Consider the following 24,932-nt stretch of genomic DNA (forward strand, 5'->3'; position numbering starts at 1 on the left):
ATTAGCTAAACATAACCTGAAAACATTTTAAACTTCAAAGAACACCGAGTGACACCAGTGTTTAACAGTCTTGCCAGTCATTTATTGTGAACATCATTACATACTCAAAGCAAATCAAGAACAACAATTAACATTTTTAATAAAAAGTTTTTAACTCTGTAGTGCACTTTAAACCTCTTCACTCCTCCATAACAAAGGCAGGTCCAAAACAAAGCTGATCAGAGGAGCTGGGCGGATACTTTGTTCAAAAGCTTTAAACTGAAAAGTTTCTTTAGTAAAAAGAAGAAAAATCAAGTGCATAAATAATGAATGGATCCATTTTGAAGAGATTAGCTGTTAGTAATGAGACTAATCAGATGTACTATTTATCCAGTTAAGACTAATTTTGCTGATCTAGTTTATAACAAAAAGAAACGTTTGTTAGCCATTTGAAACCTCAAGAATAAATATAACATAAATTTCTGCTAATTTACACTGGTCCACAAATGAAAAATATGAAAATCTAATCGTTAACATAAGTGCAAAAAACATTTCTAAAAAGTCTAAAATGCAATTTTTCACCTAATCTCATTTCTTTAAACACATGGAGTTACCTGGAAAAAAAAAAAAAAGTCACACAACCCCCAAACATGAATGTGACGATAATTTTAAACCTCACCTCTAATGCAGTCAGCCAATTTGCTAAAACTTGAGTAAAAACTGTTTAACTTAAGTAAGTGATGAATTATGTTATTAGAACATTAGATCAAAACCGCTTCATGCATCATTAGTCAGTAACATTTCAAGCTCAAAGTTCATGTTCTTAAAACGAACATTAGCAGAATTACATCCAAACACACCGGATCAGGGCAAAGAACCAAACACGCGGCTATCTCAAAAGCTGCAACAATAGAAATCAGCAAGGGCAGCAGGTAGATATGCACACCAGCACTCATTCAAAGTCCACCACACACACACGCCCACACACACACCCACACACACCCACACCCCGAGCAGCAGGACAATTGATCATTTCCAGTTTTACCGATAACGTTTGCAACAATGACTCCTGTTCCCATTCCTGCAAATTCAGCTTTGCTGAGAGACTCCACCATCGTTTCCATTACATGCTCATTGATCACAAAAGAAATGTCTAAAACAGCATAAAACACAAAACATAAGGCTCAAAAAATAGAAAAATACATGGTAAATATTTTCTTAATATTCAAAATAAAACAAAACCGAACCTGAAAGGACCATTTATACTATTATTATTCGTCAAATCTTAAAAGTTATGCATTTTTAAACTTCCAGTGTTCTTCTCACAAATAAATTTATCCTACCATGTTAGGTGTCAACAAAATGTCAAACTAATAAAATAAGCATCTTACCAGTATGTGTAAAGAGGGAGATGCCTCAGGGCTAAATGAAATACTCTTATTATGTTGACAGATTGGTTACATTTCACAACAAATGTCACAACAGTGCTGAAAGTTAAAGATGGTCTTTGGCTCGTGTTGCACATAAAACTGCAAAATTATTAACGTCAAGTAACTGTGCAAGGCCGCAGGTTTGATCTCTCATGCAGAGCTGGTCTATTTGTACAGGAATGATTCAGCACTGTTGAGGAAAGCTGGTAAGGAGGAGAAGAGTTACACAAATATAATAAACTAAATATTTTTTTATCAAAACAATTAAACTCAACAGATTTTTGAGAAGTAAAGGCTGAATTGTTAGCTTGTTATGTTTGAGAAAATAAATCTGCAATGTGTCAATTTTAAAGAATGCCTTATTAGGTTTTTTTTCCCACATTGTGGAGAAAATTAAATAAAATTTGCATAATCTATATACTTTTCAAGCATTAATAAAAATAAAGTGCATCTCTTGAAGGGGCTTGTAGAAAACATTCATCTCAAAACTCCACTTCCATACGTGGCGATCTGGTCGAAAACAGTTTTCTCTGGTGATCTGAGAGGAATGAGCTAAAGACGGGAAGAAGGTCAGAGACTACAATCATCGTCGATTTGTCCTCCACTTCTTCTTCTTCTTTCCTGAGGTCACCGTATTGCCGGCACTAAGTCCCTCCTCCTTCGTCCTCTTGCTCCTCCATGTTTCTGCGCGCCATCCTCTCCCGACGCTCCGCCAGCCGCCTACACCGGGGGCAGTCTTTACCTGTCCTGAAGCAGCTCTGATGGTAACAGGCGTGGCACTCTGAAAGGGGAGGAGGAACATAGAAACATTAGCAGGCGTAAAGACAATCGCATGTCGGACTGCATGCAAAAGCCAGCCGCAAACAGGTTCAACCAGTTCGCACACCATAAGGTAAGTTGCACAAGAAAAAAAGTAGCCAATCAGAAGCAGAGCTGAGGGAGGACGGGAGTATAAAAAGCACAGAGGTGAAAGGCAGCGAGGCAGATGGGAGGAAGCAGTTCATGCCCTGAGAGCCTCAACATAAAACTGCATAGACTCGTCCTGACTTGCCCTCAAGCTAATGACTCACTCATTAGGAGTGAAAGCAGTTTCAACCTGTGCAGCACTTAATTTCATTTGCCCCCATACGAGATAATGTGAAAAACAACATGTCTAAGACGATGGATTCATGAGATGAAACTCAAAGTGAATTTAAAACACGTTTATTTCAGGTTGAAATGAAGATAAAAAAAATAAATAAAAAGCCACAACTGTACAAGGCATAAATAATGTCCTCAACATCACAGATGAACTCCTAACAGCAAACCAACAACTAGCAAATAAAGAAAATCAAATAGAGAGCAACGCAAGTGATCAAACTAAAATCTTCCACTTGCTCAGGCAGAAAAACATAAGTAGAAACCAACTCTGACACGCATCCATTTTGAAATCCAGAACCAAAAGGAGTTTAAAACTGTAAACACGATAGACGGGACGCACACCGTCTGTGACGTCATTTAGCAGCATTATTTTTCTAATGAAGGCAGCCATTCAAAGCTAAAGAGAAGAAAATATGACAGCTATACCTTCTGGAACCAAAACTAAAATGTCCACCACCATCTGGCAAAATATCTACCCACCACCAGCTGTGCAACCAGAACAGCCAAAACCAACACCAGCCCAGTAACACCAGGAACTCAAAACAGTAAACGAGGAAAAGGTAAAGATTCCTACACCACAAGAAGATCATAAGGGTGCGAAACAGCAGTGAGAGATGCCTAAAATGGTTGAGAATATTTCCAAAAGACCATGATGCTCAAGCTACTGCTCCACCCACTGTCCCATAACACACCAAATTACAGTTTTATACACCTTTAGAGTGGATAAAACAATACATTAAAAAGTTACTAATAAAGAGGGTAGGGATGTCCTGATTCAATCAGTTATCGACTGTCAGTCAATTTAACATATCTAATCTAACATACTGAAATGTACATATTAAATGGGTCTAAACTTGAGGAAATTAGAGGGATTTTGTTGAAAATTAAGCACCGTCACATCTATAAAGACAGGACAGAAACTCCTGATACAATCCCATACTGCATAGTGTATGTGTATTGGGATCAAGGGTGTGCAATTAACAGAGCTAAACAGTGCCATGAATGCACATTAAGAATCGACTGACCATCTGTGAAAAAAAACTAATCTTTGAGCCATCGGTTTCATGCAGCTAGCATGCCGATGTGAGTGAAACATGATCTGTGCAGACAGCACACCGTAGCACAGGATTAAGTAATGCTGTTGTTAGTCATATGGTGTGATATGACAGTCACAGCTGCATCACTTCTGTAACAGTGGCACACATGTGCACAGATGCAGTCCAAGCCTGTTTGGCGCATTGGGCGAACCACCCAGGACAGCTTAGTGTTGTTTCTATTACAATATCCTGCCACCAATATGACGATCTACCCTCAGGTCTCGTCTACACAGAGTTCATTTCCATATCAAAATAGAGAGCAAATATTATGGCTGTTAGTGAAGCATTAGTTAATTGGCTCAAGCTGTTAAGGATAAAAATACAATTTTGCAATATGATTGACAAAGAAGTTGTGTCAAGATAATTGATTAGAAGTAAATAACAAAGATATGTTATATTAGTAGATTTTCTTTGTTAACCATGTTTAAGAGCTTATTGAATCTGTCCAGTAGAGATTCTGTCACTGTTAAGAAAAACATAGGAGAGGACCGTCCAGAAGATTACTGGTGAGCGAGTTAAATGCTACACATTCACAGTAATGCAGACAATGCAACACTGTAATAGTGTGGCATTTACTGCACTGTAATGCTGTTGAGTCATAACACACGTGGAAGTGGTTTTAAGAAAACAGCAAACTGGTACTCTGTTTTGGCTTTATCTACTCAAATTCACATTTTTAAAAAAATGAAAAATCTTAATCAGGACATCCCTAGTTTTAAACCCATTTTCTCCAATTAAACAGCAGGACATGGCTTTGAATTGAACAGATTTTGATAAGGATATTGCTCTATCTAGAAAAACCAGTCAAAATCTCTACAGTCAAGTCTCTAAATTGACTATTGAAAAAAAACAGTAAAACAAGAGAGAAAATGTAGAAAAGTATAAAATGTGTAATAAATGGAAAAACAATCTTAGATAAAAATATAACAAGTCTTAAAACTGTTTTGCATACGGCTCATACTTTTACCTGGTAGTTATAACAAAATAGTCCTCTCTAATTTCAAGAAACAGGCTTTATTAATCTTTCCAGATAAAGAAATATTCCTCAGCATCTACTCTTGACCTCCAACTCCTTCATCTCCATCCTCAGTCTCTTTGTTCTCCTCTGTCGACGCTCCATCCTCCCCTCCACTCACCCTGCTCTTCCTGCCTTTATTTAATCTCCTGGCTTTGCGGGTTTTTCGATTTCTCCATTTCGTCTCGGCTGCATCTGCTGTACATTCTTGGTCTTTCTTTACCACCTCCGTATTTACTACCGCGTCACTTTCGCCGCTCTCTCCTTCCTTCTCCTCCTTGCTTTTGTGTTTGGAAAAAACACTTGCTAGCTGATGTGGTTTCAGTAGCTTGAAGACGGAAAATTTTTCAGTTTTAACTGAATCTGTGTCTTTCTGAGCTTTCTCTTCCTCCTCTGTTTTTACCAGTGATCTTTTTATACACTCTTCATTTCCTTCTTCCTCTTTCGATTCCATTTCTTGTTCATTCTTATCTTCTCTTTTTGAGAAACTCTTTACTCGATTACTCCTGCACCCTTTCCCCTCCTGTCCTGCTTCATCCAAACTCTCAAGGCTGCTGCACTTTTCACTTGTACCCATCTTCTCCTGTTGCTTCTCACTTCCTATAATCCAGGGAACTGAGTAAACCATCTTCCCAGTACTAAAATGTTGAAGCGTTCCCTCTCTCGCGGATGAATCCCTGGAATCCGCCTGTTTACTTCCTCCATCCTGCTGCTCTCCGCTGTTCACCTCCTGATCTACCCCCAGCTCCTCTCCACCCTCCCCTTCTTTCCTGTCTCTGGAAAGCGCTCTCGCCAGCCTACGAGGGGTCAGGATCTTCCAGTCTCTCCAATTTAGTTGAAAGGAAATGCGGGGTCTTGAGGGCTCACCTTCGCAGCGCTGGCACTTGCTGAGCTGGAAGGGGAAGATGATGTCTTTGTCGTTGTTGCAGAACTCGCAGACAAAGCCCTTCGCCTGACACAACTGAGGGAGAGAGAAAGCAAAAATGATTAAAAACAACTGGGAGAAGTACCTGACAATGTGAAGTAAGGCTGAAACGATTAATCGGGTTCATCGTGATGAAGCGATTATTGAAGTAATCGTCAACTAATTTAGCAATCGATTAATCGTTAAGCTGAAGTATGCAGGCTCATAAGAAGTCCTTTATGCTAAAAGAACACACTCAGAGCAGTAATTAAACTGAAACTGTACAAAAAATATAAACATTTTGCCAAAAAAACTACATCTGTAAACATGTTCAACCCAGAACTATTAGAGTAGCATAGTTTTAGCTTCACCTGATTTAAATTCTGTTAAAAAAAAAATCCAATTATTAATCAGTTAATTCAAATAATATTCAACCCTACACTGTATTCATGTTAAGGCAAGCAGAAAGGACTGGACTTTTAAGACACATCATTTACTATAAATGATAGAGTATACACTCAAGGAATGCTGTGTTATTGCATTTTTTTCCATTTTAAAGATGGAAATGAAAAAATAAATTCCTCCTTTAAAGTATTTATTATACTGTCAAAAAGGCTTAAGTGTTTAACTGAAAAATCTGCAGAATGTGCCAATTTATATTTTTATCCAGAAAATCATCAGAATAAGCGCTAACTATAATAATCAATAATTGCAGCACTAATATGAACCAGTTGTCAATCAGCTGTCTTACCACGCAACCAGCTACATGCATGGTACCAAGCTTAAGCAGCTCTTTCAACCGAGGAGCCAGTTCTCCGTTGCGAACAGCAGTGAGGTCGTTGAGCGAGAAAAGGTGAAGGTCCTCGGTCAGGTGACCTGGCACGCTGTCCAACTGGTCAAGAACCCTGAGAGGAAAACGCAGAAGCAAACGGGTGATGTTCTCCAATCCAGGAGCTTTTTCCATCCCAAGCAGGCTTTGGTTAATGTGAACAGAGAGGCTTACCCTCTGGCAAAGCGACAAGTCTTGAAGAGATTTTTCATGTGAAAAAGCTGCACTCTTAAAACCTGAAGAAGAAAAAAAAGTTATTCAAGTATTCAATAGAAATAAAAAATAACACACAAATAGAATTAAACACTTTTAAAGAGCTCTGGTCTAGAGCATTGCTGAAATCCAAATCCAACCCTTTTCCATTCAGTAAGTGCTACAAGCTCATGTTATCCACAACACTCTTCAGTATGGACACTACTACTGAAAGAGGAAGACTCAAATTTAGCCATTTCCACCATCACAAACCTGAAAACAGCTAAAACTGAAATCAGAGGAAGCAGAAAAGTGATAAGAAGCCATTTTAAAAAGGTCATTTCTCACAGAGACACGTTGACTGCTCCTTTTAAACAAGGGGTAAGACTTCAGCAAATAATAAATTATCTGGACAGGACCAAAAAAGAAAAGGAGCAAAAACTTTGAAATATGTCCAAAAAGCCTCGAGTTACTCATGAAAAAATTACCATAAAAAACGTCAGTAAAGTCTGGCTCCTGGGAGTCTAAACATCATTATGCTTTCCTTCAATCGGTTCATCTCTCAAAGAAAACCCTGAAAGAGTCAAGTGATCTAGTCAGCTGAATAATGAGCTTTAACTAAATGTTAACAGCTAAGTCTAAATCCTAATGATGAAAAAAAAAATATATAGAAACAGCTTCAAAAACAGATTTTTAACACTTAAATTTTGTCAATGTATTTACTGAATACGTTTTGAGCTTTTCTTTTTATTTTGGGGTAATTTCTGTTTAATTATTAGGCATAAACTTTAGTGCTGAGAAGTATAGGTTGCCTCACTGCAGAATATATGTACTTGAAGGTAAAAACACAATAACATAAACCTTAGATATTGTTGGTGGTTTTAAAAAAAAAAAAAAAAGTTCTTTAGGAAGAATCTGTTTTCCATTGAGCTGCGTGAGAAACATTCAAATCCTGTTTCTGGCTATTTCTTTACTCACACTGCAGCTCTGTAATGCTGTGTGCCACTGAAGCAGCATTTAGAGACTTTTTTAGCATCATTTTAACTGCAGCTGATAAATGCTGAATGTCTCTATTCATTCCAACTCATTACTCAAAATGCAGCAGGTCACAAGTTTGCTATTTAACTCTTTAAGGACTTGATATTTCTCCCTCTGGGATGTTTGTGAGGGGAAGAAATGTCTCCTTTAGCTGAATGCAACCCATGAATCTTCGTAAACATCAGCATGGAAAATGTCACCGCCTGTGAACTCACCCTGACGGACTCCAGAGACTTGATCTTCTTGTACAAGCCGTTGTTGATGTCACTCGGGTTGAACAGAGGGTCTCCTGAAATCTTGCTCAACAGGTCTCGGGCAAAGTTGCTGACATAGTACTTGCTGAAGTCCCACTTTCTGAGAACTCGGCCGGGAACGATCGCCTGGGCGTTCTCGTGGCAGCACTGGCAGAAGTAGCGGCCGAGGTACTCGCAGTATCGCAGTCGCTTGATGTAGTCTGAGGCGAGGGCAGCCAGCAGAAACACAACAGGAGTAGAGAAGACGTATTCAAAAAAATAAAATAAAATCTAATTGTCACTTTTTGCATAAATTTGACCAATGAAGACAAAAAAAAGGGAGTCTGATCAATCTGACTGACTCAAACAGGTGACAAACAAACTAACAACTATAACTATAATACAAAATCAAAAAGAGTATTTTTAGAATCAGAGAGTAGTTATTAAAATAATTGAGATGAGGAATGAAGCTATTAAAAGCAAACAAGTTTTCAAAGAAATGTGAAGAAGAAGAAAAAATATTAACAGACTATAAATGAAGTGTCAGACAGTCTATTAAGCAGGACATAGCAGCAAATGTTTGATGTCTTAATGTGTTGGAAATGTCAGAAAGGTAAAACCCAATTTAAAACCATCTTGCACTTTATTTCCAGTTGTGCATTAGTATTACTGTGACTGCAGGTCATACCTGGGTCAATTCTGGTGCCACATCCAGCACAGCGGTAGTTCTGCTTGGCAACAATGATCTTCCTCCTGAAATGAAACAAAACACCAAACAATTTGGCTATTTAGATTGCAGTGATATTATGCAAACTGACATCTACAATCAATTTTCAAATAATTTTTAGAAATATCTTTAAATGTGAACACAAAGAAGACTGGTTTACAATATGGCATAACTAAAAATATTTGCTTGTTAGTGCTTGACTTTATCTCGTGTTAAAAGTTTAAATTTCAACTATTTTAAATAAATCCCCAGTGTTTGTTACAGTCTGATTTGGCAGGTAGCTCTGAGAAAAGGAAGCCCCACATGTTGCAACCAAGTCAATACATTTTATGAAAAGCTTTTCAGTAAATAACGATTAAAACAACATATTTAAAAAGGCAGCAAAATTTAAACTTATGTTTAAATTTAAGTTTAAACTTATGTTTACGGACTTTGGTGCAGGATGAATGTTGAAGATGATTTGTGGTCTCGGCGGCGCCCACTCAAGGTTGCCTCGAACTCGAATCCTCAACTTGTAGATATCTGCGTGCTCTCCGTCATCAGGAGAGATGGGCAGAGAGTCGGGAATAGGCAGCAGCTGGTAGGAGACGAGAGTAAAGCTTAGATATGCTCCACTGCTTTTCAGAACATGTTTGCAAAACACAAAACCTATAAATATTGTACAAGGGACCATCATGTTTTAGTTCAGAATAAAATGAGATGTTGCACCTTCTGTGGAGCATCGTGCTCTGGAACCAGCCAGTCGAGCTCTGAAGCTGCAGGAAGCTGCATGCCCTCGAACTGCCTGAGCAAACCCATCGCCACCGACTCAGCTGAGTTAGACTGGAGGAAGGAGGGAGAGCTAAAGAAAAACAATAAGAACAACATATAAATACCTCTTAAAAAGGAAAAAAAAAAAAACTTTTAGCCACACCTGTTATCTGCTAATTAACAGAAGCTCAACAAAACCCCAAGTCTGGTTAACGGTGCAGAAAGGTGCAAATTGATATAAAATGAAAGTTCCTGAAAATGTCTCTGGAGGATAGATGAGGGGTTTTCTCTGGTTTCATTGTACCAGTTTACTTTATCCGAGAGATTTAAACTTCCGAAATACAAAAAAAAAAAAAAACATTGAAGAGAATAAAAATAATTGTAAAGATCAAAAAGTACCAAAATTCAAGAAAATATTGGAACAAAAAGACTTTGAGTTAATGCACACAGATGTAACTTACATGGACTCTGAGCTCAGGAAGGACCTGCCACTGGAGCTTACACTGCGCTTTATATCGGCATCTAAAAACACAGCGAGAACAGAGCGGTTTAATGAGAGGACAGCAGAGGTTTACAAGTTTTAACCTCCTAAACAAAGTATCCTCACTTTTTTTGCACCACTGGTAGAGATTAGTTAAAAGCAGTAAAATAAATTAATCTTGGATTACAGTACAATATGTGATAGGTATTTTCCTTTCGAACCTAAATAAAAGAAAGAACCACAGACAACGTATATGAATTTTACATTGAGCTTTTGCAAAAGGAGAACGCTCTGCCAACTCTTCCTCCGAACAATTCACAGAGCATTCTGATCTGCTCTCACATGAGCTCCTGTTTTTATTGTCAAAGAAGAACAGGCAAGGGGGCAGTCAGGAAAAACAACAGAGGTCGTAAAGCTTCTAACCCAAACATCTAACAACCCAGTTCCAGATGTGATATCTGATCAAAGGTCTGAGCCCGGTTCAAATCTCGGTCAGTACTGTCAATAAAACAAAATATGACTGCTCACAGGTAGTTACTAAATTAGGAGGTGTTCTTGCAAAAGGATTTAAGGTCTGAGAAACTTAGTGTTATCTATTTCTCGTAAAGTTGAACAGACAGTAGTGACCTCCATACACACGTAAGGAAGAGAACACTTTAAACAGAAAATCACAATGATCTATAGGCTGAATGTGAACTAAAGTAAGAATAAAATGATAATACCAAAAAATCTCTAATGATATGAAACTGTTTTTACAAACTTAGATACTGCCACAACCAGAGAAGCGCCCAACAATTCCTAATAAATGGAATTGTTAGGAAATGAATCTGAAGCATTTTGGTACTTTAAATCTAATTTAAAGCTGACCAAAGTGTTGAGAAACTTTTAAATTAGTAAAAATTGTGACTCGTTTCCCTGGGGGAATAAATATAAAGTGAAATAAAATTAGAATTTCTTTATCGTCATTGTGCAAAACCACACAACAAAATATTAATAGTTAGCAACTCCCAAAGGTAGTGTAAATAGATAAATAGTTATCCAATCTTCAAAATGGGAAAGATAAATGAACATCTCATTCAAGTAACAAATGGTGTTTAAAGGCTTAATAAAGAACTCAGTTTATTTTGCCACCATTCACAGCAAAGCATATCAAATAAAAGTCTTCTAAATTTTATTTGATTTATTTTACACTAGTACAGATCTCTACCAGAGGTGCTACTAATTGTACAGGGTGATGTACCATAAAATATTCAAAGTATATCAGGGATTTAAAGACTTCAATGCTACAAACAGCAGGAAAATAATTCTACAGCAAGTTAAAAAGCAAAAGCTGGAAGAAGTTTCTCATTAGCTTTGTTTCCCCCATCAGGAAGTTAAAAGAGAGAGAATTAGCTACAGGAAGAGTACAAATAGCCATTAGAGAGTTAAATTGAAGAATTATACCATTTAAACTTTACAAAATAAGGAATCTACTGAAAAAAGAAATCATTGATTATTAAATTAAAGCAGTAGTGTGCAGAAGCTTGACAGATTTTTCTACATCACCAAGGAAAGGAAATAAGTAGAACAGGTTTGGCAGAGCAGGAGAAGGCCTGCAGGGGTTTTTGCTTCATATCAGTTTCTCTTTATCGCAGGATCAACATTTCGGCTTGTTGTCACGTAGCACAGATTACACTCGGAGCTTTTCACACGTACAATACAGGCAGATGTTCTCAGCAGCAAGAGCCAGTTATCAAGTCAATAAAAAGGCTTTTTAGCTCTGCAGAGGAAAACATCTGCATAATTAGAGAAACAGAGTTTGATTTGGCTGAGACAACGGCTCTGTTTGCGCCGATTATTCAGGCAGGTTGGTGACTGAAATTTGACACATGACGGTTTTAGTCTGTGGCAAAAAGAGGAGTGAGGTGCAATCATAGCAGAAAAATTAAGAGGCTTTTTTTGAGGAATCTACCATCTACAGTAGGTGAGGGATGCTTTAAGTTGAGTGAAGCAGAAAATAACTGCAGGTTTTGGGGTTTTTTTAAAGAAAAAATAAACAGTAAACACTTAATATGTTGCTTCCTATTTTAGATATTGAATCCCGGTACATACAAGCCACAGTGTTTACTTTTATTGAAAAAAATAAAGAACAAAATGTGCAGGGAATGTACAAGAGGATTATAAATACTCACTACTATAAACATAAAATAATGAAGTGGATGGATTATGATAATGGAAGAAGCCAGTTACAGCATGACGCCACTCGTTTCATTCATCTCCTCCTTTAAAGCCGACAGATACAAGCACACCCGTCTCCTGCACCACCAAAGCCTTGAAGTAGCGGAGTAAGAAGCACACAGGTCAACTTAGGTGAGGAGGCAGCTGGCTCGTCTCCAAACAAGACAGAGTAACGCAGCAACTAATCTCACCATTAACAGCTACTTCTACAGAAAAAAACCCAAATCACTCTCTAATTATGATGTTGGTCGGAATATTGTAGATGTTCAAATATGTCTATTTATTACCAAATTATAACACAATTTTGAGCCTGATGATCAGGCGTTTTACTTTCAGTAACTATTCTTTCAGAATAAACAAGACATGGCCATTGTAAATTTAATTAAAAGAATAGGCATATTTATTTGTTCCGTACTTTTCCTAGAACCTTCTAATTGTTGTGCACAACTACAAACTATATCACAAGTCCAGCAGAAAAGAAATACCATCACATAATAATATCCTAATAGAAATGTGCTTTTAGATGAATTTATAGTAACTTTCAAAATAACTCATACCACTTAAACTTTTTCGCATGTATTTAATACAAAATAAAACCTGGTGCAGTTGAAGAAAAATGATTCTTCAGATTTTTGTTTAAAAAAAAAAAAGTGAGTGGTGTGCAAAAAATGTTAAAGAAGGTTCTCTGATCAGGATTATAATCTTGCACTGTAGAGCACCCTGAACATGATTCCCCAAACAAAGATGGTGGTGGCAGCATCATGCTTTGGGGACGCTTTTCAAAGCAGGAACAGTGAAGCTGAACTGAGCTGATAGTGAGATAGATGAGGCCATGCAACAAGAAAATGTCTCAGACTCAGCAAAAAACTCGCTACTGGAGTAAAGCTTCAGCTTCAAAGTCAGACAACTAGCCTAAAGATAAGAGCTACACTGTAATGGCACATGGCAAAGTGCAATCATCCAATTATGAATCTGTGGAAAGACTTGAAAGCGGGTCTGCACAAATTTTATTCAAATCTGAAATTTGAAATTAGACGTGACAACCTATTAAAGACAAGCTGAGGTTGTCGTACAAACTATTGTACACCGATTGGCGTACGCCATTTATGTTTATGTTATAATCTAGCCCTCACTGTTCAGTATATCGTCCTTAAGTTTACATTTTTTTAAATCTTTGCGTTAAACTACATGTCTCAATGTTCTGTCACTTTGTTGCTGTTATACGTGAATTTCTCCACTGTGGGACATTAAAGGTCATTTTATTCTACTCTATTGACTCTAAAAATGTGTCAAACTCCCAGGTTTCTTTAACAAAAACTATGCCACTTTCATTTCAGTTCATAATTACGGTCCATTGCCTGTTAAAATTTCAAGTACTTTCTAAGTACATATAAATTTGTGGTTTGAACATGTCAAGCGGTATGAATACTTTTCAAAGTCAATATAAATTACAAACTCTTCAAAAAGTCCAGTGAAGTTTAAAGCTGGTAATTTTTTCCAGTTTGGATCAGAGCCACCCGCTTTCTCTCTGTATATAGCCATACAAAGCTGCGTCGGCCGCGAGTCAGCCAGCAGATACCTGAGAAGAGGGAGGCGAGTGACAAGGAGAGGCCGCTCTGAGACACCGCCAGCAGGGACTGACCCTCACAGCCATCTGAGAGACAGAAACTAACACTCAGCACTGTCACTGCCCACAGGAGCACACCCACTCAGACATTTCACCCCTGGACACAGAGGTGTGTTAGTGTTCCAGCCAAACATAGTCTGCACTGAGAAGGGAGCTGTGAACGTCAAAGGTTAATAAATCAACAGTACAGAAAAATGTAATGAAACACACACAGGTTTAAGGAGCACACATCCAAGAGAATCATTAATTATCGACATAATGCATGTTTAGATGTAGATGTTCTGTTAATCATCTCGTGTTTTCAGATGACGGGAGATTTTATGAAGCTTTTACACCCCAAGGTTCTATATGAGCCCCTAATGGGCTCGTCACGTGTCACCAGTAGGAATATTTTACATCCACAATCAGCAGACTGGCCGCTGTACTTTGACCTACAGGTTATAGGAGATGATAAAAGCTGATTGGTGAGCAGCCAATGATGTTATGAGATGATGAATCATGAAGAAAATGGAGGGAAAAAGAAATCATTTCACAAAAAGAGCTTTGGGAAGGATATAAATTAAAGAAAATATTTTCTATTTGGATTAAAGTAATAAATTTAGATCTTTGAAAGCAGCCAGAAGTGAAGTCGATCCCCTGCATTATTAAATTACACCTCACTATACTGATGAAATTGATCAACTTTTTCTTTTGTAGAAAATAAACCATCAATTAAATTTGTAGTTCTTTTGTTCTTATCCCTCGTTCCCTCTCTGTACCTTGCAGTTCACACTCCTCCACCTCCTCGGCCGAGCCGGAGTCAGACAGGCCCTGGTAGGAGTCCTGAGAGCTCCTCCTGGAGCCTCCGCTGTCAGTGGAGTGGAAATCTGAGCACAAGTAAATAGTTTCAACATGTTATGCAAAAATATCACAAATATGACTTTTTCTGAACATGTGCGGATGATTACTGGTAAAAAGATTATTAGGTTTTCTCTCATGTTTTGTCCCACATCAGAAAGTTAAAGCTCCCCCTTACCAACAGTCATTTACAGAATTTAAGTTTTATGTAAAATGCTAATCAGTTGAATATTTTGAGAGAGAGCTGGGAGCTGAGTTGTAACTTGGCGTACGGTGCTGGGAGGTTGTGTAGGGTGGCAGACGGCTGCGGCGGATCTGCTGCCTCCTCAGACGGATCTTTTGTTTGAGCTGCTGAATCTCGGAGTCGCTGTCTCCCTCCTCCTCACCCTCTTCCTCCTGGCGCAGCATGTTGTATTTCATCAGCTCAATGGCGGCGATGAGGGACTCTGAGATACTGAAATGAGCATTTTCCTGCAAAGCATGGATATTACCCAACATGTTATCTCCCAAATTAAACTCTTCACGTTCCTTTGTAATCCTGCTAAACCATGACCCGAGGTGAATCAGGACTCTACCTTTTCTAGGTCAGCACAGCTGCCAAAGTCCTGCTCTGACAGATAGCTGATGAGGCTCTGCCCCTTCGATGGCTTCCTGAACATCCCATCCGGCACACTGCTGTACTGGGGCCCATCTGATGTCAACACAGTATGTACAACTTTAAGTCAATATGCAAAACATACAAACAAAGGAAAAGATTTTATGTTTGATTAAGCTTTATCTTATTATATCTATGAATTTGCTCAAAGCCATTTATAAACATGTTTTTTTTACTGCAGAATAAAAAGGATGAATTTTCCAAAACTTTTCACTGTAAGATTTTACTTCTGAGAAAAATTAAAGTCATTTATTTTAAGAGTTTTTCCAAAACCTGCCAAAAAGGTTGTTTTTCTTAATCAACAACAAACATGTTGGAGTAATATTATGGGCAACATTTAGGTCATCCAAACAGCAGAAGCTCAAAATAAACATTTATTTTGAATTTATGGAAGTAAAAACTTACGTCAGCAAGTCATTTTATAGTCACATAAACAATAAATGTTTTTTTCTGCTGCGAATCTCATGTTTTCTTGTCAGCTTAAAAAAGAAATTAAAATCTTTTTCTTCCAAGAAATATTTCCTGAAAATTTCCTTTTATGGTTTATTGTGTCACTGCAGTGCAAGCTTGGAGCTCTTGATCTGAACTAAAAAAAAAATTCAGTGAAAAAAAAGTACTTAGTCATACCCGATACATTAATTATCGGGTATGTGTTTAATTATGTGTTGTGTAGTAAAATAAAAACAAACTTCTGCTTCTTTCAAAAGCAACAAAATACCATTAAAACCTGAACATGAAGAAAAGACTAATCTTTTCTAACAGGATATGAGACTCACAGGACTCCATGTAAAGGGAGCTGGGTGTGCTGGTATTGCTGCGCTGAGGAGAGAAGGGACTGTAGTCCTTCATGCTGGAGTCTTCGCTTGCTGATTCTGAAAAACAAAAACACAAACGTTTTTATAAACTATAAAAATACCTTATTTACTGGAATTTGAGCTGCATTCTACATCCCTAATGGAAACATGTATGAAAAAGTGATGGAAGACAATGAAATGCTTAACTTCTTTTTGATCTTTGTTTATATAAATCATGTGCATTGCCTGCATGGAGAAACATGTAAAATAATTTAAAATAAGCATTGAACATCAATTTTCCTCAATAAATACCTTTCTAGTCTTTCCATTGACATGATATTCACATCACATGTCTGTAATAAAGAAATTTGTTCCTAAAAAAAAACACCATGCAAGAAGTCCAGTCTGCAGGTGGGAGCATCATAGTGTGGGCTGTCTTTCAAAAAAGGACAGTTCAGTCCTTTCTTGATAACGAGTGTGGGTTTCCAGGATAGATAGGAATCCCAAGCACACGGTCAAGGAAGCTCTTAATAAACAGAACGAGTCAATCATCTATTTTGACTGCAACTGAAAATCTATGGAAAGAACTGAAGACAGTCTGTGTAGAAGAATGGGCCAAAATCACTCCTCAGCAAAGCATGTGACTCAGTTTCCCCATAGAGGCCTGGAAGTTGTTTTTAACTAAGCCAGTTTTGTTTCACTACATACAGTACAGACCAAAAGTTTGGACACAACTGTGTGTCCAAACTTTTGGTATTTATCAAAAGCCTGTGTTAAAATCTGTTATTCCACCCATGACTTAATGTGGGGATGAATTTGCCTCGATTGAATTGTAGGTGAGGATATCTTGAGCTGTTGCCAACATCTGGTGGGAATTTCCAGTCACTGACCCCATTAGAAATATCTAAACTGAGAAAAATGTGTTTAATACTTGCTGTAACTGAAGTAGATACTATTATACTTGGACTATGGAGTAAAGTGTTTTAAACTAAATAAAATGTTGGACTTAATCATAAAAACTACTGAATTCTTGATTGTAAAAGTTCTTTGCCTCACCTTGTTGAACATTAAAAAAAATGTAAAATTAAAAATGTCATAGTCCTGTAATATTTCCAATGAAATGCTGGGACAGGAAATAGAAGCCAAATATGTGCATGAAGAAAAGAAAAGTCACACTAATTTGAAACAATTTATCAAAATTAAAAAATAAAATAAAATACAGCTCCTGAGGAACAAATTGTACGCTGAGCACAAGACTGGAAATGAGAAGGGTAAAGTTCATAAACATGCAGTAAAACAAAAATTAAGGGAGGGTGAAATGGGGTCAAATGATGGGAGTACAGGTAAACTGCACTGCCAACCTGCTACTGGATCCTCTATTATTATGGTGATTTTTCTGTGGCCTCCTCCTTCGCATAAAGAGTGAAAAGAGAGTAGAGAGATAAAAGGATAAAGACAGTTTAACTGGAGCTGAAAGGGAAAACAAGTCTGAGCAAAACAGAGGAAGTTAAGTCAATTTTCTAAGGCTTTCAGGCAGGAAGTCACAAAGTCAGGGTTCCTACATATTTTACATGTTATCAATCATGGACAAACAGAAAGACAGACAGACCAGCACAGCAAAAGAATGGATGGAGAGCAATATGGATAGACAGATAGATGGATATAAACTTAGGGACCAAAGTCTGAATATGAAAACATTTTTCCAAACTTTTGCATCCAAATCTGAAAAACACTCCAATCGAATTCCAGACTTTCCCAGATTGTGTAGGAACCCCGCAGAGGACAGTCGGAGCATCTCTGATAAGGAATCCGCCTCATTTTTACTGCCAGCTAACTATCCAAGTAAAACAGCTCAACATTACATGATGTCATCAGTAAAACCATTACATTATTTAATATATTTGAGCATTTAGTCGTCTGGCACATTCAGTCCTCGTCACTCACCATTCCTGAGTTTTTGACTGATCCCCGTGTCTGAAAACGAGCGGGTGTGTCCTTTGGCCCCCCTGCCGGGGCCCCTCTGGCCCTCTGAGAAAGACGAGCACCTCGGCGGGGTCGAGGTCTGGGAACTCTGCTGTGTGCCAGGTTCCTTTGTCTGGTCCTGCTCACTGCTGTGGATGGAGCTTCGAGAATCACGACTTCGTTGCCCCAGGTTACCAATAGCCAGATACTCCGGTCCATCGTCGGAGTCACCGTCGCAGGAGTCCCCGGCCTCGGGCTGAACGGAGGAGGATGGGGACTCTGACAGCGAGATGTGAGGGACGGAAATTGATCCAGGAGACGGCGTCACACCTCGCTCACGGTCCCCCGGTCTGGACACGATCACCCACGGAGTTTCCACGGTGCTGGCTGGAGAGGTAGTGTCTGCATCACAGCATCAACAAAATTATTACCACAGAAAATTGCAGAGAAACAGAAAAACATGTTTACTTTGGTTATTATATTGTGCATAAAGGTGAACTCTGCTGTGGTTGTTACTGATGCCAAATTTCAGGCAGGGGAAGAAAAGCTGTACACCACATGAAAAGAAAAAGGAGTGAAGAAAATTACATTAAAAATAAGAAACAAACGTATTAAGCACTAAATAATAAAGAAATGTTAGAGTTAAAAACAAAATACGATACTAAACTGAATGTAAACTTTGACTTTTATGGGTAAGTTGCAGTGAATCTCTCGAGTCCCAATTTAAACATGACATTAAACAACATTAGTTTTTGCACAGCTCAGGTTTCTAGGCAACTTGTTCCAGTGTTGAGCTGCCTCACCTCATCTAGCTCTATAGCTCTGGCTCTGGGACACTGAGTGAAGAGATCTGATGATCTGAGCGCTCTACACGGTCAATGCCTGAGAATCGACTCCAAAACGTATGTAGGTCTGAGATAATTCAGTGCCTTGAAAATTTATGTTTTAAAATCTCTCATTTCACAAACAGTAAGACTTCACTTCCCTGGTGTTTGTTGGGATTCTGGCTGCAGCACTGTGTACTAGCAGCATCTGCCTGATTACTTAGAAATACAAGAATAATCTAAATTTAAAAAATTTAGACTATTCTAAATTTTAGAAAACTCTAGCTTTTCTGTCTTGATGTATAAAAGAAACTCAACCTGATAGTAACTTGATGAAGAGTATAAAAAATTTCATTTCCTGCTTGAGAAAACATCGAAACAGTTTCTGTTCAGTTGTGTTCAGATATTGGGTGGCTGCGTCTACACATTCCTCAAATACTGATCTCATCCGCAAACAATTAGCCTTCTGTATGTTTAGTTCAGTCAGTCAATTCACAAACAAACTGTTGTGAATTCACAGCAACATAGCCAATATGTTTACTAACATTTGCTGAAAATTCGTGTGAAAAGACGACCATCTACTATTAGTCTAGCATAACATCATTGACGAGTCAAAAAAAGTGGCATCAGAGAAGGAGAAATAAGGATGAATCAATAACCTTTGTTCTTTTGTCAACCATTGGAAAAGACGAAGAACTCACACTCCAGAAACCAACAATAGATTTTTCGCCTATTTAATATTTACCCTAATAACTACAAAGAAAAAACATAAATGAACAGGACAACCTTGTAATAAACCCTTTTGGTACATCTTGAAAACATGACTTAGATATATTCAGGGACACATAAAACCTACACTTGGTATTGATGCTTTCCTCACTCATGTTGTTGCCCTTAACGGATCTAGCTGCTGTAGTGTTTGCTGGCCTGTGGTTGGCTGTGACCGCTTCTCGCAGGGAGCAGTTTGAGGTGGTTAGTCTGCGGTTCAGAGAGTCTCCTCCAGGGGCCGTGTCGGCGTTCCTCCAGGTCCCCCCGGCCCCTGGCAGCACACACAGGCTCTGGCTCTTCAGCAGACTAAGACACGGAGAGCCTTTCAGCGGGGAAAGCTGAAGGAGGGAAATTAACACTTGAGGTGATTCCTTTTTATACTCCCTACAAATTACACTCAACCTTAGTTGACTAATGGAGGATAGTGAACTAATTTCTTCCAAACAGAAAGGCAGTTTGAAGCACATGTGAAAGCTTGAGTAACCCACCCCAACAGTGTCTACTTGGGCCAGCAGTTTGGGATTATTCTGCTCCACAGCCTCCAGACACTGAAACATGGCCGTCACATGAGGCTCACTCAGCAGGAAGGCGTCGTCTGAAGGGCACGGACACAAAAAAACAACAACAAAAAAACATGTAAACAGGAACCACTGGAGAACATAGAAGGAGTAAACAGTGTTTGATTTTCACTCCCAACCAGTGCGCTCACCGTTGTAATATTTCCGTGTGTTTCCCAAATGCCTGAGCAGAGGTTTGAGCTGAGCTGACAGCTTATGAACCTGCAAGCTGTGCAGCAACCAGCGCTCGGCCTTGTGGCTCTCACCGGCTCTGTGCACCCCGCTGCTCAGAACCGGCTCCAGGTGACTGAACTGAAAAATGAAAACAAAAAAAAAATATATCCAAAGCAAAATTATTTATTTTGAAGCTCTACAAAACATTAGAAATCAACCAGAACACTTTGGTAGGTGCACAGCTGCACTTAACTTGAACTAACAAGAACAGAAAGCAAGAGATCACATGACTGTTATGTCAAAGTTAAGCTCTGCTGATCAGCAACATCAGCAAAAATTAGGATAATTACATTTCAGCTAATAATAGTCCATCTGTTGCTTAAAAATCCCACAAAAACAAAGAACTGTTTCCACAGCTGGGGATTCATTTCATTCTCCACATGACATAACAATGAAACACGCCTATCACGTTACATAAGAAGATTTAGGATGCCTGACATATTTTTATAATTAATGATTTTTGCCCCTCCAAATGCACTTTTCTTCTAAAGCGGATTTTCATCCTTTTTCCTACGTGAATTAATTCACACTACAAAGAACACATTGGCATGATTGCAATTTATTATCCTTTTTATCCTTAGTGAACTAGATGCTATAGTAGCCCTCATCTAATTGATGAATCCCTGTGCATCCTGTATTACAAAATAAATCGTTTTCCTGTCTTAAATTACCAAATGAGGAGGTATATCATCGCAGCAAACAGTCCTAATTTGCAGTAAAAATATGTTCAAAACCTAGAAAACTACTTTGTTGTTTAAACAAATACAGAAAAATTACCATCCTTTTCTTGGCTAAAAAGGATAATAGTTTTAGCCATTATCCTTACACATTATCATCCTTGTTGCTTAACTTTCTCAAGAAACTTCCAAACTCATCAAGCAAGAAACTGACACAAAGTTTCTAGGTCTAGTAATATGCACATTAGAAATGCAGAACTGAAAGAAATCACCCTCTCTTTTTCTAAGTTTACATTTACAGTAAATTTCCCCAAAGATTTGAACCTGCTGCTATGATTTCCCTTTTGTTCCCCTCTCTGAGAAGCTCATACCTGTTCAACGTGCATGGCGAGGTGGGGGCTGATGTAGCGAACACACCAAACAAAGGGCCAGTAGTCTCGCTGTTTGTAGTACATCTGCAATGGTAAAACAGTTTTTAAAACACTAAGAAACATCAGTTTTCATAAATAACAAAAAGCAATTATAAAGAACACCGCTGTAATAAAGTGTGGGATGTTACCTGATAACAACAATGCTGGTTAAGTCTAAGGTAAAATGGCCAGTATCAGTATCACTTTATTATCATTATTATTATTATTAGGGCCTCCTTAAATTCTAGTGAGGTTCTTTGGTGAATTACTAAGAGAAATGTTTTGTAAAATGGCTAAAAAAAAGAAAAAAATACTTTCCCCATGTTGTATTTTCAATCATATCACTTGTCAACGTAATAACGTTTCAGTTGGCTAGCCAAGTTGACGGTTAGGTCAAAGTTGACCAAAAAGCTGCAACTTCTGCTCAAGTGTGAGAACGCAAATTGATGAAAAATGAAGTTCATCTTTAAGAAAAAGAAAACTGAAATAAAGCTGCATCCCCTGACCTGCTCGTTCTTCAGTCTGTGACCGAGGATGTTGTTCATGTCCTTGTGCAGCCTCTGCAGGCCGCCGTACCGCGACCAGACGTTGGGGTTGTTGGTGGACACGAGGCCCTCCACCGTGGTCTTCAGGCTGGACAGCAGCTTCCATTGCTCCCTCCTGGAAGCACAAAAGGGAACCGGGATGGAGAGGGGGGGGAAAGACACAGGGTGAGGAGGTTAAGGAAGGAAGTATAGAAGTGCTGGTGACAGCAATGTGGTTCAACAGATCAAAACACATTCCACACAAAAAAAGTATGTCTCAGCAACTTAATGAATACAGCTCAGAGTCATGCTGGTTTAAATCCAGTACTTTCTTTTTACCCTCTAATGATACATGGCTGAAAGAGGAGAACAAATCTGTAGATGGTATCTGAAGGGGACAGTCTAACTTTGTGCTTTTGTTAGGTTATGAAAAAGACAGAAAGATATGCATGTCACAATGTAAATCTAAAATAGACTGGATTTAACATTTAATGGATGTTAAATATAGACACATTCTATCAGACTAGATCTGATAACTCTGATAGAGCAGAGGGTCACATTTATGAGAATAAATCTTGTCAGTGTGAAATAGCTTGTTGTGGTCAGCCACTAATCAAATCACATCATGTAACTGGCTTAAAGTTAGATAACATTCGTCACATACTGCAGAGCCTTCTGACGTTAGGCAGCAACAGAGGACTGAGTGTGTCTAAAGGCTTGTACAAGAGCAGAGAAATCTGTTTTTTGCTGGAGGTGGAAAGAAGAGGAACAAAAAACTAAAGAAAATCACTCCTGGAAAGTCCTCCTGCAGCAGTAAATGAAAGTCACACAAAAAAATAGCCCAGATGATGTGTCAAGAACAAGCTGTAGGAACTCCCAAACCATTCTCCCAAACTGCAGAAATACTCAGATAATTCTGCAGTCATCAGGTGTTTCAGAAATGGACGAGAAGTTAAGTACAGAGAGCAGGTGGATCAGTTAATGTCATGGAAACAATCACCTTATCTTGAATTTGAACAAAATAGAGGAGAAGATTGTACATTTCAGAAGAAACAGGGTCAGGTCAAACACTATTTCCATATTTGGAGAATAAATGGAGGTGGAGGGGGAAGTAGAAATACCTGGGGGTTCAACTGAAGAACAGTGTCTACACAACAGTGTAGCAATTTACAAGAAAAGACAGAGCAGACTGTACTTTTTAAAGAAGTTTAGGTCCTTCAGTGCTTCCAGCAGGATACTGTAGATCTACAAGTCTGTTGTGAAGAGTAAAATCTCTTCTGCCATCATATGTTGGGGAGCAACATCAGAACCAGAGACTTAAAAAGGTTTAACAACCTGATAATGACGGATGGTTTTGTTCTGGGGACGACTATTGAACCATACAGCAGAGTTTCAATCACAGGTTTCTTTAGATTTGCTGTAATACAGACAGCAACAGAAGTCTAAAGCCATTTACAACAACTCTTTAAATAAATTGTATAAGTTAAAACATTTAATTTGCCTCTGGAGTTAATAAAGTACTTTTTAATTGAACTGAGCTAAATTCTTGCAGCTCTGGGAGAGAACAAATGTCACTGTTTTTGTGCAGGTTATAAATACCACAAGTGTTAATCTCTTGTGTTAAAAATCCAACCCAAAGAGGCGGTTGACATTTTCAATAAATTACGGCGGATTGTGTATTAAAGCGTGCATGTAGAAATTTGTCAAACATTGATAGAGATTTTACAGTTAAAACATCTTCTAATATGTGAACTGACAGAGAAAACCCAATCTGCTTAAGAATACAACTTAATTAGTTGGGTTTTTTTTTGACATTACCATTCACTGGAATCACATTTGTCAAACTTTGGGGAAAAAAGTGAGTAGTAACATAACTGTCCGAATTCGTATGTCTAAAGGCAACAATATCACGGAGAGCCTGCAAAACCTTATTTGACAGTTAGCATTAGCGGCTAGCACAACTTGTCCAGGATTAGCATTTATCTATGAGCGCTCAGTTAATAATTGGCAATAATAAAGCTAATGGATAACTAGAACTCATTTCAAATAGATAACGTAGCGAAACTGCCAAAGTAGTCAAACAGTGTCTGATAACAGCTTCACTTTTAATGTCTGGATAGAAATGTCCACTAAGCCTTAGCATCACAGCTAAAACGCACGCTAAATGCGCTTCTTTAATAACAACAAAAAAATACATTTCTTGCCACCTTTATCTAAACAGTCAACAAAAAAATAATGTCGATGCGTGTTTATCTGTGCTGTTTATCTGGCGAAACCCATACGCAAACCCAACCCCGGCTATCCGGAGGTAAAGCTGTCACTTGCCTGCGCTCCTCCGCCTCTCCCTCCGCCGTAACCTCCATCGTGTCCTCCAGGCGGAGCCGGCTGCCCACCAAAGCTGCCAGCTTCCCGCTAACTCCAGTGATATTATGCTCAAAAAAGTGTTAACGCTACTGCAAAGGTTGCTGGAGGGAGTCACCTAAACTCCGAGCCTCCCGCCGCCATGTCTGTGGTACCTGCTATACCCGAGCCAACAATCAAAACACAACAGGCCGCATATCAGCTCTCATCGGCGGATGCTCCATCAGCGAGTGGGAGGTGCAAACGGCCGCCGCCCTGCCTACTTTTCCACTGTAGAAGGAAAACTTGTAAAATTAGATAGTGGCGGTTTTGTTTCGTATAGTCTTTTTAGGTGGATGTAAATCAATATCTTTAATTGATTTCAGTAAGTTTTCAGTTTATCCAGTAAGAGGTTTTAAAGTAATCAGTTACCGGTTAGCTTTCTAGACCTTTCTATGCAACTTCCAGACGAACCTTTGGCATGTACTGCCCCCTGGTGTTTGAAAATAGCAATGTAATTAGTCCATCAAAATAACACTTATGACGGGGTATAACTTAGCCATTAGCATACGTATTTTTATGCTTCTTACAAAACAATTTAATTTATCAAGGTTGAAAAAGCTGACTTAAAAACACTCCATGATGCAACAGAGCTGTTTTGCACTATGTATACATTTTGTTTTAGTTTGTC

At 38.5% G+C, this 24,932-nt stretch overlaps 1 protein-coding gene across 3 annotated transcripts; it reads right to left on the reverse strand.

The window, feature by feature from the left end:
• Positions 1-60: 60 nt before the first annotated feature.
• rubcn (rubicon autophagy regulator) lies at positions 61-24,504 on the reverse strand. 3 transcript variants are annotated; one of them, XM_032571526.1, is made up of 22 exons: positions 24,227-24,504; positions 21,884-22,037; positions 21,339-21,422; positions 20,209-20,368; positions 19,988-20,094; positions 19,588-19,837; positions 17,890-18,309; positions 17,307-17,354; positions 15,928-16,023; positions 15,072-15,187; positions 14,769-14,967; positions 14,418-14,525; positions 13,612-13,686; positions 9,796-9,856; positions 9,293-9,425; positions 9,016-9,161; positions 8,546-8,610; positions 7,840-8,078; positions 6,569-6,630; positions 6,317-6,470; positions 5,529-5,622; positions 61-2,190 (listed from the first exon to the last, which is right to left on the reverse strand). In XM_032571526.1, the coding sequence occupies exons 1-22, from the start codon at positions 24,262-24,264 to the stop codon at positions 2,054-2,056; spliced, it is 2,946 nt and encodes a 981-aa protein (XP_032427417.1). In that variant the 5' UTR covers positions 24,265-24,504; the 3' UTR covers positions 61-2,053. The 3 variants fall into 3 exon arrangements, with proteins under 3 accessions (XP_032427417.1, XP_032427419.1, XP_032427418.1); XM_032571528.1 differs by lacking the exon at positions 13,612-13,686; XM_032571527.1 differs by lacking the exon at positions 17,307-17,354 and having other exon boundaries at positions 24,227-24,503.
• Positions 24,505-24,932: the final 428 nt, after the last annotated feature.

Source organism: Xiphophorus hellerii, chromosome 9 (assembly GCF_003331165.1).
Source record: "Xiphophorus hellerii strain 12219 chromosome 9, Xiphophorus_hellerii-4.1, whole genome shotgun sequence".
Classification (NCBI taxonomy): Eukaryota; Metazoa; Chordata; class Actinopteri; order Cyprinodontiformes; family Poeciliidae; genus Xiphophorus; species Xiphophorus hellerii.